Here is a 19,913-nt window from a genome sequence, read left to right on the forward strand (position 1 = left end):
AGGTTGTATGCATTTATAAACATGAACATGAATGCTTAATTATGACTAGAGGCAGAGACCGGCCTGACAAGGACCTGGTGACAGTCACTGGTACTAGGAGTTGTGAGCCAAGTTCCTGTCTGGGTCAGGCTGAGATTGTTGAGGCATGGTGGACGCAGTTACATAGTACTATGACAGCTGTGAGGGGTGGGAGATATCCTTGTCCTTCATCCCAGTGTTGATTCTCCAGTCTCATGGAGGCCCTCTGTGGGTACTAGACTGTGTCAATCGTCCATTCCTATGGAGGCTCTCTGTAGGTACTAGAGAGGGGCCTATAAAAGCGACAATCCCCTCTTGCCTGACACAGACACCTGCTTCTAAGGTAGGAGCCACCCTGCTGTGTTCCCTGTGAGGGTGACTCTCAATCCTTACTACACATGTGTATTTGAGAGGCTGTGTATTGCTATAGAAGTAACACCCTGACTGCAATGCACTTTTTTTTTTTGTTTTTGTTTTTCGAGGTAGGGTCTCACTCTAGACCTGGAATAAACTATGTAGTCTTAGGATGGCCTTGAACTCATGGCGATCCTCTTGCCTGTGCCTCCTGATTACTGGGATTAAAAGCGTGCACCACCATGCCCGGCTGAAGTGCACTCTTGAATGCTCCTTTTCTTTCTCTTCCAGTCAGACATGTATAGCTTGGGTGTGATCCTGCTTGAGCTCTTCCAGCCGTTCGGGACAGAGATGGAGCGAGCGGAGGTTTTGACAGGAGTAAGGGCCGGTCGTATACCAGAGTCCCTCAGTAAAAGATGTCCAGTGCAAGCCAAGTATATCCAGCTCCTGACTGGGAGGAACGCGTCCCAGAGACCATCTGCTCTTCAGCTGCTACAGAGTGAACTTTTCCAAACGTCTGGGAATGTATGTAACTTCTAAAAAAGAAATTTACTGAGTACTTAACTATGTATTGGGTATGATCCCAAAAGCTTTTATTTTTGGTTTTTGGAGACAAGCTCTTACTCTGTAGCTTAGACTGCCTTGGAATTTACTGTGTAGCCCAGTCTGGCTTTGAGTTCCTGTTAATCCTCCTGCCTCAACCTCCTGAATGCTGGGATTACAGGCGTGAGCTACTATTCTTGGCTTGATTCCAAGAATTTTAAGTAAGCTCTATCATATAGCGTGGTCAACAGCCCTATGAGGTAGGTGTCATTGCTGTCTCCTTTTTGCTGATGAGGAAATAGACATAAAGAAGTTAAATAATTTGTCAAAAAGTGACATATGCTGTTATTACCAAGTAAACTATAATATTTTAGAAACCTAGGTCCCTGGCTTTTGAATCTGTTTACCCTTAGCTCCAAGAATGTTCTGAAACTCAGAAGTTCCTGGACAGAAGCTTGCCCACTAAGAGGGGCAGATTATTTCCCACCACTGCATGACTTCAAAATTATTTTAAGAATGAAGTAGGCATGGTGGCACACACCTTTAATCCCAGCATTTGGGAGGCTGAGGTAAGAGAATCTTGAATTCAAGACCAGCTGTAGCTGCAATGTGAGTTCCAGGTCAGCCTGAGCTAGAGGGAGATCCTACCTCAAAAAACAAAACAAAACAAAACAAAACAAAAACCCTAGCCAAACACGGTGGTGGGTCACATCAATCCTGGTACTTGGAGAAGTTGAGGAAGATGATGCGTTCAAAGTCATGGGCTACTTAAAACCTTGTCTCAAAGAACAAAATACTTACGCAGACCTGTACACACAAGGACAAGTCTTGAAGGGCAGTGTTTGCTCTGTGTGGAAGTGGGACTGTGAAAGGGACCTTGCAGAGCTCAAACATACAAAGGGATGTTGCAGTTCTGAATAGAATATATGTGGAAACCATTGTGCACCCTAGCTAACGTGTTAGAACGAAGGTGCAGGCGTTAGAGGCTGGAGCACAAGTGCACACGCCCTGCCCCCTTCATCTCGGGCAGCGTGGAACACAGCTGCTGCTCGACTCACTGGTCATGCTCTTTAGGAGTGTGAAGTCTGAGTGTTTCTCCCCCCACCCCCCACCCCCCACCCCGAAGGTCTCAGTCCAGCCCAGGCTGACCTGGAATTCAGTATGTAGTCTCAGGGTGGCCTGGAACTCAGTGATCCTCCTACTCCTGCCTCCTAAATGCTGGGATTAGAAGTGTGAGCCACTACACCCTGCTCTGCTCTGCATGTTTTGAGACAAGCTCTGAGTAGCCAGGACTGGCTACAACTCAAGCCTTCTGCCTCCTGAGTGCTAGGATTACAGGCCTGTCCAGCAAGACACTTTTGTAATCGCTTTCTAGCATTATCACTTCATTGATTGCCTGCAGTTATCTTGGTTGGTCATACCCCCTTTCATTTATCCTTTTTAAAAACTTATTTATGTATGTATGCATTTTGGTTTTTGGAGGTAGGGTGTCACTTGAGCCCAAGCTGACCAGCAATTCATATTGTGGCTACAGCTGGTTTGAATTCACAGCTATCCTCCTACCTTAACTTCCCAAATCCTGGGATTAACGGCATGTGCCACCACACCCAGCTTTGTTTGTGAGAGTCCATTTTCATCAGTTACAGCCCGACTACAGCCAGACATGTAGGTCAACCCTTGGCGGCTTTGTCCTGAGAAAGGAGGCTCAGCTGCTGCTTTAGTTCTTCTGTTTCTCGCAGTGTCTCTCTCTAGCCCAGGCTGATCTTGAACTCAGGACACCCTTCCCTCTCCCTGAAGCGCTGGAAACACAGGCCTTTACCACCATGCCCAACCTATTTATTCATAAAAAAAAAAAAAAAAGAGGGGCCTGGAGAAATGGCTTAGTGGTTAAGGCACTTGCCTGCAAAGCCAAAGGACCTGATCAGGTTCAATTCCCCAGGACCCATGTAAGCCAGATGCCCAAGGGGGTGCAGGCATCAGAGTTCGTTTGAAGTGGCTGGAGGCTCTGGCACGCCCATTCTCTTTCTCTCTCAAATAAGAAAAATATTTTTTTTTAAAAAGTTCTGAGTTCCTCACTAGAAGACACAGAGGAAATCCAACCAGGTGGTGCTGTAACTAAGTCACCAAATACTGACATACTTAGATGGAAATGCGGGTGGCTGCAACCGTGAGGTGCTGTTGTTGGCGCAGTTGTGAGGACTGACTAGCACCCCACAGTTGTGTTTACACACCACAGCAGCCAGTACTGAAACCGTGCAGATTGATAGCTGACGTTAAAGTACAGCAAAGGACTACCTGAGTGTTGATGTGAACTTGGACTTCTCTCTACAGGTTAATCTCACCCTACAAATGAAGATAATAGAGCAAGAAAAGGAAATAGAAGAACTAAAGAAGCAGCTGAGCCTCCTTTCTCAGGACAAAGCCGCGAAGGGATGACCTACCTGTCTGGCTCTAGTCAGGCTGTAACTGATGAAAATGGAATCACACTTCAATAGTCACTGCAATGCCAATTTTTGATCTTTAGCAGAGTATAAATGGTGTGACTTCCCAAGTCTGTACAAGACTTGTTAAAGATGGCAAAGCCCTCATGACCCAGCTGCTCTAAATTATGCCTGTTCCTTGCTTCTTCTCCCACAAGCCTCTTTTCTGAGTGACCCCAACTCAGAAACTAAAAGTTTGGTCATCTCCCTATTACTCTGAATTATTGTTGACCATCCTGTCCTCTGGAAGGTTCTACTGCAGAAGTCAGAGTGCTTCCCTTGCCCGGGCTGTACAGCAGCGGGGCTATTGCTGTTCTGCCAGCTGCCAGCCTTCCCTGTCCTTTCACACTGTCATCGAGGCCAGTTACCAGAAAGACACCCACTCCCGCCTTTGCTCGCAGCCTTGGGGCTGTGCACTGCATCGACGGTCAACATTCAGCGTCCAGCGCACTGCCCTCCGGCTTCTGTGTTCTTACCTTCAGTTTGTCATCTCACACTGCCCTCAGGAGATCTCAGCAGAGGCACCATCTTCCCTGCCTTTACCACTGTTCCATGACCCTTTCCTTTATCATAGCCCTCAACTCCCCAAATCTGACATTCCTCAGACCACTTTTGAGCCCCACAAAGTATCTCCACCTGGCTGGCAGTCAACAGTATACTGCACGTGATGTTAGTGAATTTTAAATAAAATGAAACCAATCGATTATCTGGTGCTTTTATTGATACTTGACAGCTGGCCTAAACAAGAGGACTGACTTTGTACATGTCCCTCGCTGGCAGCAGCCATGAAGCAGCACCGTCCTCACACCGAAGCCCTCTCCCAGCAGTCCCCGGGTTCACTTGAGGAGCTGGAGGGCAGTGCTAAAAGGGGCCAGGTTCTCGCATGACTGGAGCCACCGCCGCACATTGGTGGGCACCGCCACGCTGCTGTCTCCAGTTTGCTGGAGCACAGACCACAGCACCACATCAGCCACGGTGAGCTCGCTCCCAGCCAGCCACGGGCTCTTCCCCAGAGCAGAGTTCATGGAGCGGAAGACAGCCGCTTTTTCTTTACTGCTTCCCTCTTTCAGCTGAAACATGGCGATGTCCACCCAGCCATCTATGAGGGTGGAGTTGACAGCGTTATGCTTCTGGCCAAACAGAGAGAACAAGAAACGTGCGATGTTTCCTTCTCCTTCAATGGGGCACATCGTCTGTACACTGAACTTCATCTGTGTCTTAGGCACTGAAAGGGAAAACACACGCATGGAGCAGTAACCAAAGTGGTAGGTGCTTGTGCTCAGTGGATGGCAGTCATCAATAACCACACACTGCTGACAAGGTAGTGTATTTGTCAAGAACATCACTTTTTTTTTGGTCACCCAAGAGGTTTTAGCATCTGAGTATGTGAATGCAAAGTAGCCCATTCTGACTTCCACATGTGTCTTCAAAGTAGAAGGGACCTCAGACCATTCCAAATGCTGCTGTCACAAGATCTGCACGCCAAGGACTTGAAACCAGATGGCCCATTGCCCAAGGAGATCATCTGTGCCCTAAGGTCGCTTGCTGTACTCATGTGGAGCTGAGGGCAGTTAAGGTGCCACTGCGTGACCAGGTGTGGTGGCATATGTCAGTAATCCTAGCTATCAGGAAGTAGGATGATCACAAGTTTAAGGCCAGTTACGTCTAAACAGTGACATACCCTACCTCTAACAAAACATTTCACTGGATGAATGACAACTTGCCCTCTGTATGAACCTCATAAACACCCACTAGTGGAGCGTGAATGAGTGATAGATACCCCCCACCATCCTTTGTGAGCCATATAGAAAGTTACAGAGCAAGTTGACACTGGCATTCCCCCTTCTCTGCTTCTTGACTGCTGGGAGCCAAACAAACCCTCCCTCAAGCTGAGTCTTGCTGGGAATTTTGGCACAGCGACAAAAAAAGTGATAAACAGAACCCTCTTCCTACAGTGCCCAGAATTGCCCCGAACACTTACTCAGAGATCCCAACCTCTAAAATGAAAAGTCCTTGTTTCAAGATTAATTTCTGCTCCCCAGAATTCTAGAACTGCCTCTTAAGCATGCAGAGGATTTGAGCAGCAGCCATCAGCTATAGGCACGCTATAGACTGCCATCCCCTTTCAGCCCATCTCCTCACACAGTGGAATCACCTGGCCCTACTCACCATTCTTCCAAATCAAAGTGAAGCCCAGCTGATACTCCTGACGGAGCTGTTTCCTAGTCTGTTCCCCGAAGCACTTGAGAAGGTTCTCAGGCACACTCTTGACTGACGAATGAGTGTGTACAGTGGACAGGACTCGGTAGTGTTCACAGAGCAACCTGTGGAGCACCAGCAGGGAAAGGGGAGGGGAGGCTGGATTTGCGTTGATGACAATGTCTTTCAGTGCTCCGTAATCCTGGGTGAGAAACCAAACCACTGCAGTCAACAAGAGCTACCTGGGGTCATAAATTTATGAGTCAGAGAGCCCCTAAGAATGCAACCAAGGTCATTTAACTCAGTTGAGCCCCAACTTCCACTAAATGGAGCTATATCCAAGATTACCCAGCTAGGTGAGAGGTGCAACTGCATGTAAGGTGTGGTGGCTCATGGCAATAATTGCAGCACGTGGGCGTTAAGAGGCAGGAGCATTAGAAGTTGAAGGTCAGCCCAAGCTACATGAGACCATGTATAAAGAAATGTGCAGCCGGGGTGTGGCTCTGGCTCGACACTGTTGCTTCAGAGGCATCAAACTTGAGTGTTAGCACCGTGTGCCTTGAGAGGCCATCTCAGCACAGCGAGAGATCCGTGTCCCGGCCGTGTGTTCTCTGCTCGAGCCTGGGTGCTGGCACCCAGTCAGGCCCCAGCAGAGTCCTGGTGTACACAGACACATTTGGGATGAGCGCAAGAACGGGGAAAGAACAGCCCGGGCAGACACTGGTGGGTGAGCCACTGCAGCACAGCTCCAGCTGTTAAGGTGCCTAACTTACACCATTCCACCACTGCCCCGTTTGAGGGTGTAGTGTGAGATCTTGTGGCATCCCTGATTGATGCATCTCTTTGGGACAAACCGGACACCCTTTACACATGTAGTGCTCCCCTAACGTGGCTGAAGCCTGTGAACTTCAATCATGAAGGCTGGCTGACAGCATTTTCTTTTTGTCGTACGAAAGATGGCGCTCAGGCCCTCACATGCCAGACAAGTGCTCTACCACTGGAGCAACCCCCCACACTCACCTCTTGTAACGTCTACATTGTTGTTTGCTATTTGAGGCAGGGTCCCAAATAGCCTAGGCTGTCCTGGAACTCACTATGAAGCCAAAACTAACTTTGAACTCCTAATCCTATCTCCATCTCCCAAGTGCTGGTACCAAAGGCTTGCATCACCTCGCCTGGCCTCAATTTACCTCCCCCCCCCCGCCCCTGTAGGGTCTCACTCCAGCCCCGGCTGACCTGGGACTCGCTTCATCATACCAGGCTGGCCTCAAACTCAGTGATCCTCCTACCTCTGCCTCCCTAGTGCTGGGATCAAAGGCGTGCACCAGGATGCCTGGTGGTGATTGTGTTGTGCTTAGGCAGCTGAGGTGTTTTCTCAAGAAACCAGGACCACTTCTGCTAAGTATAACACCACTCATAAAGAAAGAGCTAGGAAGCCCTCCTTCCAGGCTTGGAGGCTGCTGGCATGGGATGGCAGGAGGCTGTGGCTCCTAACTCCCTTCTCTGTCCTCCCATTCTCCCCTCTTTCTAAGAAGGCTTTGAAGCTGTTTCACTTCCACTCACACCTTGCAACTCTGATCTATACCCAATGCAACCTTTTGTTCATTGGTTTTCCTAACTACCTTGAGACGGGATCATGGTAGAGCTTGAAACACACCATCCTCCTGTCTCAGCCTCCCAAGTGCTGGGATTACAGGTGTGATTACCACACCTGCCTCTGGTGCACCTACTTAGAGGAAAAAGCAGAACAAGCTCTTTGCTTTTTGAAAGCTAAAAACATCAAGCCATAGATACAGGTTTCCAGAACTAATAACCAACCAGAGACGCCTCTCAGCTTTCAACATGAACCCACCTTTCCAAGCACTGAATCCAAGTCCAGTGCACTGGTGGTTAAAGTGGTTGGCTCATCGGCTGGCAGGATGTTGGTTACGTCCAAGTCTGCATCTGGAGTGTGAATCATCTTGGAAAGGCCATCCACTGCTGCCTTCAGCTCGTACAAGCGTTTTAAAATATCATCTTGTCGGGATTCGAGGGCTTGCAGAGAAGGGTCAGATGTCTCCTAAAGAAGCCCACACTGGAATGGTCATTTCCTGTCCTGTTAAAGGGCCGGGGCATCACCTGCTTCACTGCCCCATGTGCTCACCACACCTCCACCTTTAAGACACGATGAAGCAAAAGAACCATCAAACCCCTACCCCCCTCCCTCGGTCCAGAAGGTCCTGCAAAGCGACCCACAAACTCTCTAGAAGACATGTTACTGCTGAAAGTCACTGAGATAGTCTGACTCCTGTTTTGAGTAACTGAGTCTAAAAACAGAGACAAGAGAAAATTAAAACTGTACTGAAGCAGTGGAGGAGAATGGAACTCAGCAAGGTAAAATCTAATGATGCCAAGAATCTTGAGAAGCAGGATGGGGAAAGGAAAGGAAGGGGTCTGGTAAGTTTTGTTTTTCTTTTCAAAATAACCCTGCCCATAAATTTTCTGTAAGTTTCAGAACAAAACAAGTCCTCAAATGGTCTCCCCCACCAATATTTTATTTTTTGCAAACAGAATGAAAAAGATGAGAAAGGACATCAGGGCCTCCTGCCACCACCAGTGAAGTCCAGATGCATGTGCTGCTTTGTGCCTGTGGTGTTACATGGGGACTGGGGATCTGAGCACAAGTTGCTAAGCTTTGCAAACAAGCCTTTAACCCTGCAGCCCCCTCCCCAGCCCCCAAGTGGTCTCAATCAGAAGTTTAATTTTCTTTGCCTCCTTTCCCAGTCATATGGGCAAAGAGATCCCAATTATGGACAACTTTACATTGAACAAAGGTCTAAAGATCATATACCAATCCATCTGCTTATGAGCTCCAGCAAGCCATCAGCCCCGATACCTTAGGCCCAACTGAGAGCCAGAATTGGCCAAATGAACATCAAATGAAGAACCCAAGAAGAGAGAAGAGAGCTGCTCAAAGAAAAATGTCAAACTCAAATAAAAAAGTTGGGATGGCTTAGCGGTTAAGGTACTTGCTTGCAAAGCCAAGGAACTCAATTCAATTCCCCAGGACCCCCATAAGCCAGATGAAAGGTGGCGTATCCATCTGGAGTTTATTGGCAATGACTGGAGGCCTTGGTGTGCCCATTCTCTCTGTCTCTCAACTAAACTAAAAAGTTGGGGGCTGGAGGGATGGCTTAGCAGTTAAGGCATTTGCCTGTAAAGCCAAAGGACCTTGGTTCAATTCCCTAGGGCCCATGTTAGCTAAATGCACAAGGGGACACATGTATCTGGAGTTTGTTTGCAATGGCTGGAGGCCCTGATGTACCCATTCTCCCCCACTTCTCTGTTAAATAAATAAATAAAAGTTGGGCTCTCACTGGGTCAGATGGACTCCAAGCTCTGGGGTCTTTCCTCTCACAAGGAGTCTGTTTTTCTCTGTCACTATTAAAACAAAACAAGCAAAAATGTATTAAGCCAGGCATGGTGGCAGACACCTTTAATTCCAGCACTCTGGAGGCAGAGGTTGCAGGATCACCATGAGGCCACCCTGAGATTACATAGTAAATTCCAGGTCAGCCTGGGCTACAGCAAGACACTACTTCGAAAAACTTTAAAGAGAACCGATGTGCTAGGGCCTCTAGCCACTGCATACAAACTCCAGATGCATATGCCACTTTGCACATCTGGTATTGGGGATTCAAAACCAGGTCATTAAGTCTTTCCAAGCGAGCACCTTAGCCACTGGGCCATTTCTCCAGCTCGATGCATTCTTCATTTTTTAAAACTTTATTTAAAGGGGAGAGAGAATGAACGTCAGGGACTCGGGCCACTACAAACATTCTCCAGATGCATGCTTCCTGTTGTACCTCTCCAGTCCCCAGACAAGGTGCTTTGTTTGACCCTAAAAGAAAAGCTCCAGGGGGCTGGGGAAATAACTTGGCCATTACGGCGTTTGCCTGCAAAGCCTAAGGACCTGGGTTCGATTCCCCAGGACTCACATAACACAGATGCACAAGGGGGCACATGTGCCTGGAGTTCATATACAGTGGCTAGAGGCCCTGACATGCCCATTCTCTCTCATAAATAAATAAATAAAATATTTAAAAAGAAAAAAAAAGCTCCAGATGCATTTACCACTTTGTGCATCTGGTTTTACATGGGTACTGGGGAATTGATCCAGGGTCGTTAGCCATCTCTCCAGCCCTTTCTGTTGCTATTAAAGCTAACTTCTGCTGGGTGTGGTGGCGCACGCCTTTAATCCCAGCACTTGGGAGGCAGAGGTAGGAGGATTGCCGTGAGGTCGAGGCAACCTTGAGACTCCACAGTGAATATTTTATTTGTTTTTTTGAGATAGGATCTCACTCTAGCTCAGGATGACCTGAAATTAGTCTCAGGCCAGCCTCAAACTTGCAGCGATCCTTCTACCTCAGCCTCCCGCATGCTGGGATTAAAGGCATGCACTACCATTTTATTTATTTATTTGAGATAGTGGCTCACTGTGTAGCTTCAGCTAGCCTCAAACTACAATCCTCCTGCCTCAGCCTCTGAACTAAAGGCACGTGTGCCACCATGCTGGCTCTGCCTCGTCCTCTTAATAGCCTGTAGGTGTGAAATACTTGGTGCAGTCTTACTACTACAGGAAGCAGGAGCCTCCCTGCCCTGTGCCCAAGCAGCAGGTACTAGATTCAAACCTGAGTGAACACACAGATGCAAGCCAGAGGTGAGGCCAGTACAGCTCCATCTGAGGAATGCTCAAATGCTCACAATCTGCTTTACATCTTTGCTGTCTTCCAGCGCCGACCCGTTTTTCTTGTTGAGACTACATGGTGACCTGGTATCCACTGTTCCACTTTGTCTGCATTTAGAAGCAGTCTTTGTGCTGCTTTAGACACCCAAGTGGTCCACCCACACTTTCCATCTTCTAGAAGAAGCACAGTGCTACAGCAACAGGGTTGCTCCATGGTTGAACTACCATGAAAATGTCAGAATTTCACAGGTCTTGTGGGACTTCTTCCAGGCATGACATGGTCCTTGTCATCTTGCAATCAGAGTGTCTTGTGATTATCTCTCACAAGACCAGGCTCACGAACATTCCACCTGGATGTGGGGGAGGGCTCGAGACATTGCAGGAGGCCCCAGCCCCTCAATGAGGACCCCAGTAAACTCACTGGTTCACCATGTTAATTAAACCTGAGTGGCATCGTTTCTCTGGTCTGTTGCTATCCTAAAGGGGTGATTAGGCAAATTTTCATGTCTCTCCCAAAAAAGCCCAGAGGGAAGTAAGGCAGATTTGAAAAAAAATAAAACAATACAGGGCTAGGGGGAGATTGGTGGTAGACTGTCTGCCCAGCATATGAACTGCCTCCAATCCCATCCTGAGCACTCAAGGTGCAACTTGGTCTCAAATGGGAGGATGACATCTGCCCTTTGGGCTGTTTTTGCTTCACCTGGACTGTATCAGTTGAAAGACACTGGGCCATGTCACACTGACAGTCTCCATTGAACCATATCTGCTTAGACAACTGTTAATACTACTGGGTTTTTGAATTAACTGTTTCCCTTCCAATCTAGGCAGGAAAGCCATGAAGACAGAGTGGAGGATAGGAAGCAATGGGAAAAGTAACGACAAAAGGTATCTATTTCATGCACCTGCTGTTAGAATGGACAGAATTTTTAGTGCTGCTGGAAATCTGAGAATTATGGACAATAAGAGTGAAAGAAGTTGGCTGTGGTCAAGCACATCTTTAATTCCCGCACTTGGAAGGCAGAGGTAGGAGGATCACTGTGAAATCAAGGCCACCCTGAGACTACATAGTGAATTCCAGGTCAGCTTGGGCTAGAGCAAGACCCCACCTCAACCTCAAAAAACTAAAATAAATAAATAAATCCAAATTAAAACCATAGTTGGATGCCTACATTAGTACTTCCACCAACTTTGCAGGGCTAGAATCCTTAAATCCTTAGTCACAGCATAAACCAGTAATACCACTTTGGCAAACAATTTACCCAGTTAAAGTGGGTAAATTGCTGCCCACTAGGCCAGCAATTCCATTCCTTAGACTAATTGTGCAGTGAGAGGAAGTGACAGACTGAATACCAGTGTTCTTACTGCCAGCCAGCAAAGTTTCAAATGGAGACTGTGGGAGACACTGAGGAGACTCAAAACACATTGGCTGGAGAGATGGCACAGTGGTTAAAGCACTTTCCTGCAAAGCCTAAAGACCCAGGTTCAATTCCCTGGTACCTATGTAAAAGCCAGATGCATAGTGGCACAAGCATCGGAGTTCTGCAGAGGCTGGAGGTCCTGGTGCACCCATTCTCCATCTCTCTCTACTTGCAAATAAAAATACTTGGGCTGAAGAGATGGCTTAGCAGTTAAGTCACATCGTGCAAAGCCTAAGGACCTCGGTTTGATTCTCCAGGTCCCACATTAGCCAGATGTACAAGGTGGAGCACACATCTGGAGTTCGTTTGCAGTGGCTAGAGGGCCTGGCGCTCCCATTCTCATTCTCTCTCTCCCTCCCTTCCTCCCTCTGTCTCTAATAATAAAAAAAAAGTAAAATATTTTCAAAAAATACTTAAAAAGTAACTCATCACAGCGGACAATAAGAGTCAACACTAACCGAGGTATCTGTCACACCTTCCAAGGTTCAGGGAATAGAGCAGAAGAGGGGAAAGAAAGACTGCAAGAGCCGGGCGTGGGGGCACACGCATTTAATCCCAGCACTCGGGAGGCAGAGGTAGGAGGATCGCTGTGAGTTCGAGGCCACCCTGAGACTACATAGTGAATTCCAGGTCAGCCTGGGCTAGAGTGAGACCCTACCTCGAAAAACAAAACAAAACAAAAAAAAGAATGCAAGAGCCATGGAGGAGGAAGGGGCAGCTTGGGGCACTGTCCTCCCGACATGAACTGACTGGCGTACCCACGATCCCACAAGAAAGACTACTTTTGTCGGTTCACTTTTCTGTACTGGTAACATTCCGTCAAGTTTAAACGACCACGTCACTAAAAATATTTCGATAAGAGATGGACAGATTACTAAATAAAAGTTAGGTAACTGGTTACTTTAATTGGTGTTGCGGGAGGAGGAGGGCCCGCGGCGCCTGCGCACTGGGTGGGGGCAGGGTTGGCAGGCAGGGCGCGGTCGGCGCCTGCGCGTTGGGCGGGGGCCGCGCACTCCTACCTGCACGTGGCCGGTGGCGGGGCTGGCCGTCTTGCCGTGCACGTTGGGGAGCCGGTACATGCAGGTGGGAAGCTCTACACGCAGAGGTGCGCCGTCACCATGATAGGACTTTACCTGGTACATCGGCATGGTGTGGAACCCGAGGGAGGAGGGTGGCCGGTGAGGGACACAAACGCTCAAGACACTGCCGGGGCCGCCTCGGACAGCGGCCGCCTTCTTTCTAACCCCCTCCCCACTGCGTGCGTCCGCGAAAACGCAGCCCGTGATTTCTAATTGGTCCGGCGCTTCTGACGTCACGGAATCAGCCTTTGACCTCACCAATCCGAGGGCAGGAGGTCTGGTAGGCGTTTAGCCGGAAGAGGCGGGGCAGCGGCCTGTTGACGTCGCTTCCGGAAGGGGCGGGGAAATGTGTCAAAAGCAGCCAATAGGCGGCTGGAAGACGGAACCTCCGCGCGTGGCGGCGCGAATCCTGGCGCTGGCTGAGTCGGGTTGCGTTCGGAGGCCATGGAGCGGGCCGAGGGCTCGAGGTGAGCGGGACCGAGGCATCCTCCCTTCTCCCCCCGCCGCCCCTTTGTGGCCACGACATTCCAGGCCCCGGGAAAGGACGAGAAGCGACGCCGCGGTGGCAACCTGCGCGCGCTGGTTCCGGTCGAACCCCTCGGCGCCCCGGGATCGCGGACCGGTTTCGCCCGGGGCGAGTGGTCCCGAAGACAACAGCTTGAAATCCCAGTAGAATGAATTTATTTATTTATTCCATGTTACCTGTAAGACTAAAGGTCTGGGGCGGGGCTTTAAGGCTTAACACTAAGTTTGCTTAACACTAAATTTGCATAGTCGCACTGGGTTTAATTTTGTTTGTAATTGTTAAATGCAATGCTTCAGTATCTCAGTGATTTCTGGCCAACGAGCGACATTCAAATGCAGTGAAACGGCCAACACAGTTTGCATTCAGTGTCAAAGTTATAAATGCAAATTTGCTGCTTATATTTATGCATTGCGGTTCCTCCTCCCCTCCCCAAAAGAAAACCTCAAAATAAGTTTCAGAAATGGAACCGTAAACCTATGGTGTGTTGCCAAATAAACTAAGTTTAGATAATTTTCACTCTATGTGAAGTCAAGTCTGTGTCAAGATTGACATAGATGTGAATGTTATGTTTTTGAGATAGTGTTGCTATTCATAGCTCAAGCTAGCCTTCAACTTGAATTTCTCCTACCTCAGCCACTGGGTACTGGGAATATTGGCATGTGCCACCAACCCTGGGTGAAACAAGTGAGATTATTTGCAAGACAGAATGAAGAGTAAAGAGTTCTTGCCGGGAGTGGTTGTGCATGCCTTTAATACCAGCACTCAGGAGGCATAGTAGGAGGATCACCTTGAGTTCAAGGCCATCCTGAGAGGACATTGTGAGGGGAGGGAAGGGGCAGGAGAGATGACTCAGCAGTTAATCGTGCTTGCTTTCAAAGTCTGATATCCCAAGTTCAGTTCCCCAGTGTCCAGGTAAAGTCAGATGCACAAAGTGGCACTTGCATCTGGAGTTTGTTTGCAGTGGCAAGATGCTCTGACGTTCCCCATTCTCTCTCTGTGTCTCTTGCTTCTGACTTACTCTGCTGACAAATAAACAAAAATATTTCATTCATTTGTGAAGGGAGAGAGATTAGGCATGCCAATGCCTCTTGCCACTGCAAGTGAACTCCAGATGCATGCATCACTTTGTGCATCTGGCTTTACCTGGGTATTGGAGAACTGAACCGTAGACAGCAAGCTTTGCAAGCAAGCATGTTTAATTAACCACTGAACCATCTTCCAGTCCCTAGTAAAAATTTAAGCCTAAAACTTACTTGACTGGATTTTTTATTTCAAAAACAACTTGTGGCAGTTCTGCATGCTGCACACACCTGTCATCCCAGCACTTGGGAAGTGGAGACACAAGATCAAAGTTCAAGGTCATTCTCTGCTACCTACCAAGACTGAGGCCAGCCTGGGATACACTGGAGCCTATCTCAAAACCAAAAGTCAGGACCCAGCACTTGGGAGGCAGAGGTACGAGGATCACTGTGAGTTCAAGGCCAGCCTGAGACTGGGTGAATTCCAGGTCAGCCTGGGCTAGAGAGACCCTACCTCAAAAAAACAAAAACAAACAAACAAAAGACTGGTGGTAACATGGAGATAAACTGGAGACAAACTAGCTATGAAACTGAAAGGCAGCAAGTATAGCAAGATCCTTGAGCAGCTGGGTGTGGGCATGTGGCTTGGGTTTAGATTGGGGCTACAAAGACAACCATAGAGTACTTAGCATACAGCTGGTACTGAGTTACTGAGGTAATTTTGTTATAAGTTCTGAGTTTCTTTCCCTTCAAACTTTTCTTTTGCTTTATTTATTTTTTTGTTTTGTTTTTCAAGGCTGACCTGGAACTCACTCTGTAGTCTCTCCTAACTCTACCTACCAAAAGCTGCATGTTTTTTTTTTGTTGTTGTTGTTGTTTGTTTGTTTCTTGTTTTTTAAGGTAGGGTTTCCCTCTAGCTCAGGCTAACCTGGAATTCACTTGGTAGTCTTAGGGTGGCCTTGAACTCACAGTGATCCTCCTACCCCTTGCCTTCCAAGTGCTGGTATGAAAGGTGTCCACCACCACACCCAGCTTCCTTTGCTTTTTTTTTTTTTTTTTTTTTTTTTGGTTTTTCCAGGTAGGGTTTCACTCTAGCTCAAGCTGACCTGGAATTCACTATGTAGTCTCAGGGTGGCCTCGAACTCTTGGCGATCCTCCTACCTCTGCCTCCCGAGTGCTGGGATTAAAGGCATGTGCCACCACACCCGGCTTCTTTTGCCTTTTTAAAAAAGATTTATTTATTTGCAAGCAGAGAGAAAAAAATGGGTGCCTCAGGGCCTTGCAACTGCAAATGAATTTCAAGTGCATCTGCCACTTGGTGCATCTGGCTTTACATGGGTACTAGGAAATTGAAACTGGGCGTCAGGCTTTATAAGCAAGTGCTAGCCTGCAAAGCCTAAGGACCCAGATTCGATTTCACATAAGCCACATGCACAAGGTGGCACATGCATCTGGAGTTCGTTTGCATTGTCTAGAAACCTTGGCATGCCCGTTCTCTCTATCTGCCTTTCCAAAAAATTAAAAAGAAAACTTTTTTAAAAAAATCAAAACTTTCTTTTAAAACTTGGGTATAGAGGCTGGAGAGATGGCTCAGTGGTTGTGCTTGCCTACAAAGCTTAAGGACCCAGGTTCAGTCCCTCAGTGCTCACGTAAAGCCAGATACACAAGATAGCACCTATGTCTGAAGTTCCTTAGGAGAGTCTAAGAGGATCTGGCTCATCCATTCTGTCTGTCTCTCCGTCTCTCTCATTAAATAAATAAATAGAAAGTTTTTAAAAATTGAGAATGCTCATTTAGTAAGTGAATGGATTAGAACCACTAGTAACAGATGGACCATTGAATGAACATACATTGTTTACTTGCTTTGAGTTTTATAACTTTGTTTGTTTGTTGCTTTTTAGTACAGAACTTGCTAAGGCCATCAGACCTATTGATGGGAAGTCAGTCCATCAGATTTGCTCTGGGCAGGTGGTACTGAGTCTAAGCACTGCCGTGAAGGAGTTGGTAGAAAATAGTGTGGATGCCAGTGCCACTAGTATTGGTAAGTTTCAGGAATGCGTTAAATCACAAAGAATGAACGTTTATGCTTTTTATTTAGAAAAACAAAATTGTGTTCTATGCCAATATTGAAGTTAGCACTTATGTGTCTAGTACTTAGCTAGGCACTGAGAATGTTATCAGTTAATTTGTATTGTGTTCTTACTGTATACCAGACAAGCATTGTGCTAAAAAATTGTACATGGAGTCTCTTACCTGATAAGTAGAATTACTATGAGTTCAGAGAGATAGAGAAATTATCCGAAGCTGGGTGTGGTGGTGCATGCCTTAATCCGGGCACTCTGGAGGCAGAAGTAGGATTGCTGTGAGTTCGAGGCCACCCTGAGACTGCATAGTGAATTCCATGTCAGCCTGGACTAGAGTGAAACCCTATCTCAAAAATAAATAAATAAATAAATAAATGAAAGAAATTGTACAAGGGGCTGGGTATGGTGGTACATGCCTTTAATTCCAGCACTCTGGAGGCTGAGATAGGAGGATTACTGTTTGAGGCTAGCCTGAGCTACAGAGTGAGTTCCAGGTCAGCCTGGGCTAGAGTGAGACAACAGCAAGAAAAGTAGTAAACATAGCAAACATAGCCCAGCGTGGGGGTGTGGTAGCACACGCCTTTAATCCCAGCACTCGGGAGGCAGAGGTAGGAGGATGGCTGTGAGTTCAAGGTCACCCTGAGACTCCATAGTGAATTCCAGGTCAGCCTTGGCTAGAGTGAGTCCCTACCTTGAGAAACCAAAAGAGAAAAATCTGTGTGTGTTTGTGTGTATTAAATGTAGATATATGACTCCTAAAGTTATGTCATATATTACAGATATTATCAATATAAAATCTTTAGCATGATCAATTTTTTTTTCTTTTTTTCTTACTGGTTTTTCGAGGTAGGGTCTCACTGTAGCCCAGGCTGACCTGGAATTCACTATGTAGTCTCAGGGTGGCCTCGAACTCACAGCCATCCTCCTACCTCTGCCCCCTGAGTGCTGGGATTAAAGGCGTGTGGCACCACGCCCGGTAATTTTTTTTTTTTTTTTTTAAAGCAGGGTCTCCTCTAGCCCAGATTGACTTGGAACTCACTCTGTAACCCATGCTGGCCTCAAACTCATAAGATTAAAGGCATGTCCGTCATACCTGTTTCTGGATCCATTTTTGAGAAATAAATATTTTAATCTTTTTAGATCTGAGGCTCAAAGACTATGGTGTGGATCTAATTGAAGTTTCAGACAATGGATGTGGGGTAGAAGAAGGAAACTTTGAAGGCCTGGGTAAGGCAAATGTTCTCCATAGTATTCTAATACCACAATTGCGTGACATGCCTCAAAACTGTTTTGTGTTCTTGGGAAGCACTTTTTTTTGTTTTTAATCATTTACTGTGGACAGGTACTGTACTTATTCATTGCTATATCACTTTAATCATCTGAGGCCTTACTTTACTTGTACTCTTTTTCAGCTCTGAAACATCACACCTCTAAGATTCAAGAGTTTGCGGACCTCACTCAGGTTGAAACTTTTGGCTTTCGAGGGGAAGCTCTGAGCTCACTTTGTGCATTGAGGTGATATATTATACTCATCAACTTGACAGTTTCTCCAAAGCCTTCTGAAAATTGAAAAGTATGATTGGAACCATTGCTTGCTTTGCTGTTGCAACAGCTCAGCTTCGAATGTCGGGATTGTCTTCCTGCCAGTCTAAGGAGGAGTGCTTCTGGAATGTGAGACATGAATGACTGACATGAAATAAATGGTACTGTAAAAGGGCATTAGCTATCTGTTTTTTTCTTTAGAGAGAGAGGAAGAGAGAGGGAGAGGGAGAATTGGTGCTCCAGGGCCTCAACCACTAAAATTGAAAGCCAGACTACTGTACCTCCTAGTGAGCATGTGCAGCCTTATGCTTGCCTCACCTTTGTGCATCTGGCTTATGTGGAATCTGGAGAGTTGAACATGAGTCCTTGGGCTTCTCAGGCAAGCGCCTTAACCACTAAGCCATCTCTCCAACCCTCTTTTCTTTTTTTAATTAATTTATTTGAGAGAGAGGGAGAAAGAGGCAGAGAAAGAATGGGTGCACTGGGGCCTCTAGCCACTGCAAACAAACTCTAGATGCATGCACCACATTGTGCATCTGGCTTATGTGGGTACAAGGGAATCGAAACTGGGTTAGATTAACCAGTAAGTCATCTGTCCAGCCCAGCATTAGCTCTCTGAAAGTAGTCATTTCTCAATTTAAAAGTCATGCTGAGGCAGGCGGGGGGATGTAGCTCAGCAGCAGAGCACTTTCCTAACATGTATTAGGCCTTGTGGTCAATCCACAAGACTGAAGAAAAGGAAAATTAAATAACGTGGTAAATTGTAAATACTATTGGTTTTACCTAATTTTCAATATTTAGGAAAAGATTTTTTGTTTTTGTTTTTTTTGAGGTAGGGTCTCACTGTGGTTCAGGCTGACCTGGAATTAACTCTGTCATCTCAGGGTGGCCTTGAACTCATGGCGATCCTCCTACCTCTGCCTCCCGAGTGCTGGGATTAAAGGCATACGCCACCACGCCTGGCTTAGGAAAAGATTTAAAGCTCTTAATTATAGTGAAGATTCTAAATTTTTTTAAGGATTTATATTAAGTTTGAACTTTAATAACTTGAACCCTTTACAGATTTTTTTGTTAGGACAGTAGTAACAAAATTAAGAAGTAAATCTTTTTTTTAAATTTTATTTATTTTCAAGGGGAGAGAGAATGGCACACTAGAGCCTCCCACCACACCAAACATACTCCAGATACATGTGCCAATCTATGTCTGGCTTCATATGGGCACTAGGTAATCGAACCCTGGATGGCAGGCATTAGTTAAAGGCACTTGCTAAGCCATCTCCCCAGCCAAGAAGTAAATCTTAAAATTTGAGATCTTTTATTGTTTTTCAACTTAACTTAAACAATTGAATCAATGCTTTCATGAAAGCAAAGCATTTGCAGCATTTTGTTTTGCTGTCTTTCAGGTGCATACCTTTAGATTTTACGATGGCGCCTAACTAAAATCCTCTTCTTTATCTCAGAATATCTAACATTACCTTCTGCAGAAGGTTCTGAGAGAAAGGAAAACGGGAGAGAAAATATTATATGTCCAACCCTTCTGAGCTACTTAGAAGGTTTTTTTTGTTGTTGTTATTGTTGTGTTGTTTTGCAGTGTGATGTAGGGTCTCACTCTAGCTGAGGCTGGCCTGGAATTCACTGTGTAGTCTCAGGGTGGTCTCAAACTCATGGCAATCCTCCTACCTCTGCCTCCTGAGTGTTGGGATTAAAGGCGTGCGCCACCATGCCCGGCTACATAAAAGCTTTTTGTTGTTGTTGTTGTTGTTGTCCATTATTTATTTATTTATTTGAGAGAGACAGACACAGAGAGAAAGACAGATAGAGGGAGAGAGAGAGGATGGGCGCGCCAGGGCTTCCAGCCACTGCAAACGAACTCCAGACGCTTGTGTCCCCTTGTGTATCTGGCTAATGTGGGACCTGGAGAACCG

The 19,913-nt window shown here is 46.6% G+C and overlaps 3 protein-coding genes across 11 annotated transcripts in view; 2 read left to right on the top strand and 1 right to left on the bottom strand.

Moving 5' to 3' along the window:
* Eif2ak1 (eukaryotic translation initiation factor 2 alpha kinase 1) overlaps nucleotides 1-4,099 on the top strand; it is a 50,675-nt gene extending 46,576 nt beyond the window's left edge. For all 3 annotated transcript variants that reach the window (XM_045143346.1, XM_045143348.1, XM_045143347.1), the window contains exons 14-15: nucleotides 664-897; nucleotides 3,247-4,099. In XM_045143346.1, coding sequence (XP_044999281.1) covers nucleotides 664-897; nucleotides 3,247-3,351 — 339 coding nt within the window. In that variant the 3' untranslated portion in view covers nucleotides 3,352-4,099. The remainder of the gene's footprint in view (nucleotides 1-663; nucleotides 898-3,246) is intronic.
* Nucleotides 4,097-13,003, bottom strand: Aimp2 (aminoacyl tRNA synthetase complex interacting multifunctional protein 2). 5 transcript variants are annotated; one of them, XM_004666355.2, is made up of 4 exons: nucleotides 12,872-13,003; nucleotides 7,447-7,653; nucleotides 5,565-5,796; nucleotides 4,097-4,620 (listed from the first exon to the last, which is right to left on the bottom strand). In XM_004666355.2, the coding sequence occupies exons 1-4, from the start codon at nucleotides 12,884-12,886 to the stop codon at nucleotides 4,232-4,234; spliced, it is 843 nt and encodes a 280-aa protein (XP_004666412.1). In that variant the 5' UTR covers nucleotides 12,887-13,003; the 3' UTR covers nucleotides 4,097-4,231. The 5 variants fall into 5 exon arrangements, with proteins under 5 accessions (XP_004666412.1, XP_004666411.1, XP_044999285.1 ...); XM_004666354.2 differs by having other exon boundaries at nucleotides 12,758-13,001; XM_045143350.1 differs by having other exon boundaries at nucleotides 7,447-7,748; nucleotides 12,872-12,958.
* Pms2 (PMS1 homolog 2, mismatch repair system component) overlaps nucleotides 12,758-19,913 on the top strand; it is a 34,883-nt gene continuing 27,727 nt past the window's right edge. Inside the window, exons 1-4 of one of the 3 annotated variants that reach the window (XM_045143342.1) lie at nucleotides 12,758-13,284; nucleotides 16,269-16,403; nucleotides 17,587-17,673; nucleotides 17,859-17,961. In XM_045143342.1, coding sequence (XP_044999277.1) covers nucleotides 13,164-13,284; nucleotides 16,269-16,403; nucleotides 17,587-17,673; nucleotides 17,859-17,961 — 446 coding nt within the window. In that variant the 5' untranslated portion in view covers nucleotides 12,758-13,163. Of the gene's footprint in view, nucleotides 13,285-16,263; nucleotides 16,404-17,586; nucleotides 17,674-17,858; nucleotides 17,962-18,001; nucleotides 18,150-19,913 lie in introns of those variants that run through there. The other 2 variants (XM_045143343.1, XM_045143344.1) reach the window with 2 other exon arrangements.

Source organism: Jaculus jaculus, chromosome 2, assembly GCF_020740685.1.
Source record: "Jaculus jaculus isolate mJacJac1 chromosome 2, mJacJac1.mat.Y.cur, whole genome shotgun sequence".
Lineage (NCBI taxonomy): Eukaryota > Metazoa > Chordata > Mammalia > Rodentia > Dipodidae > Jaculus > Jaculus jaculus.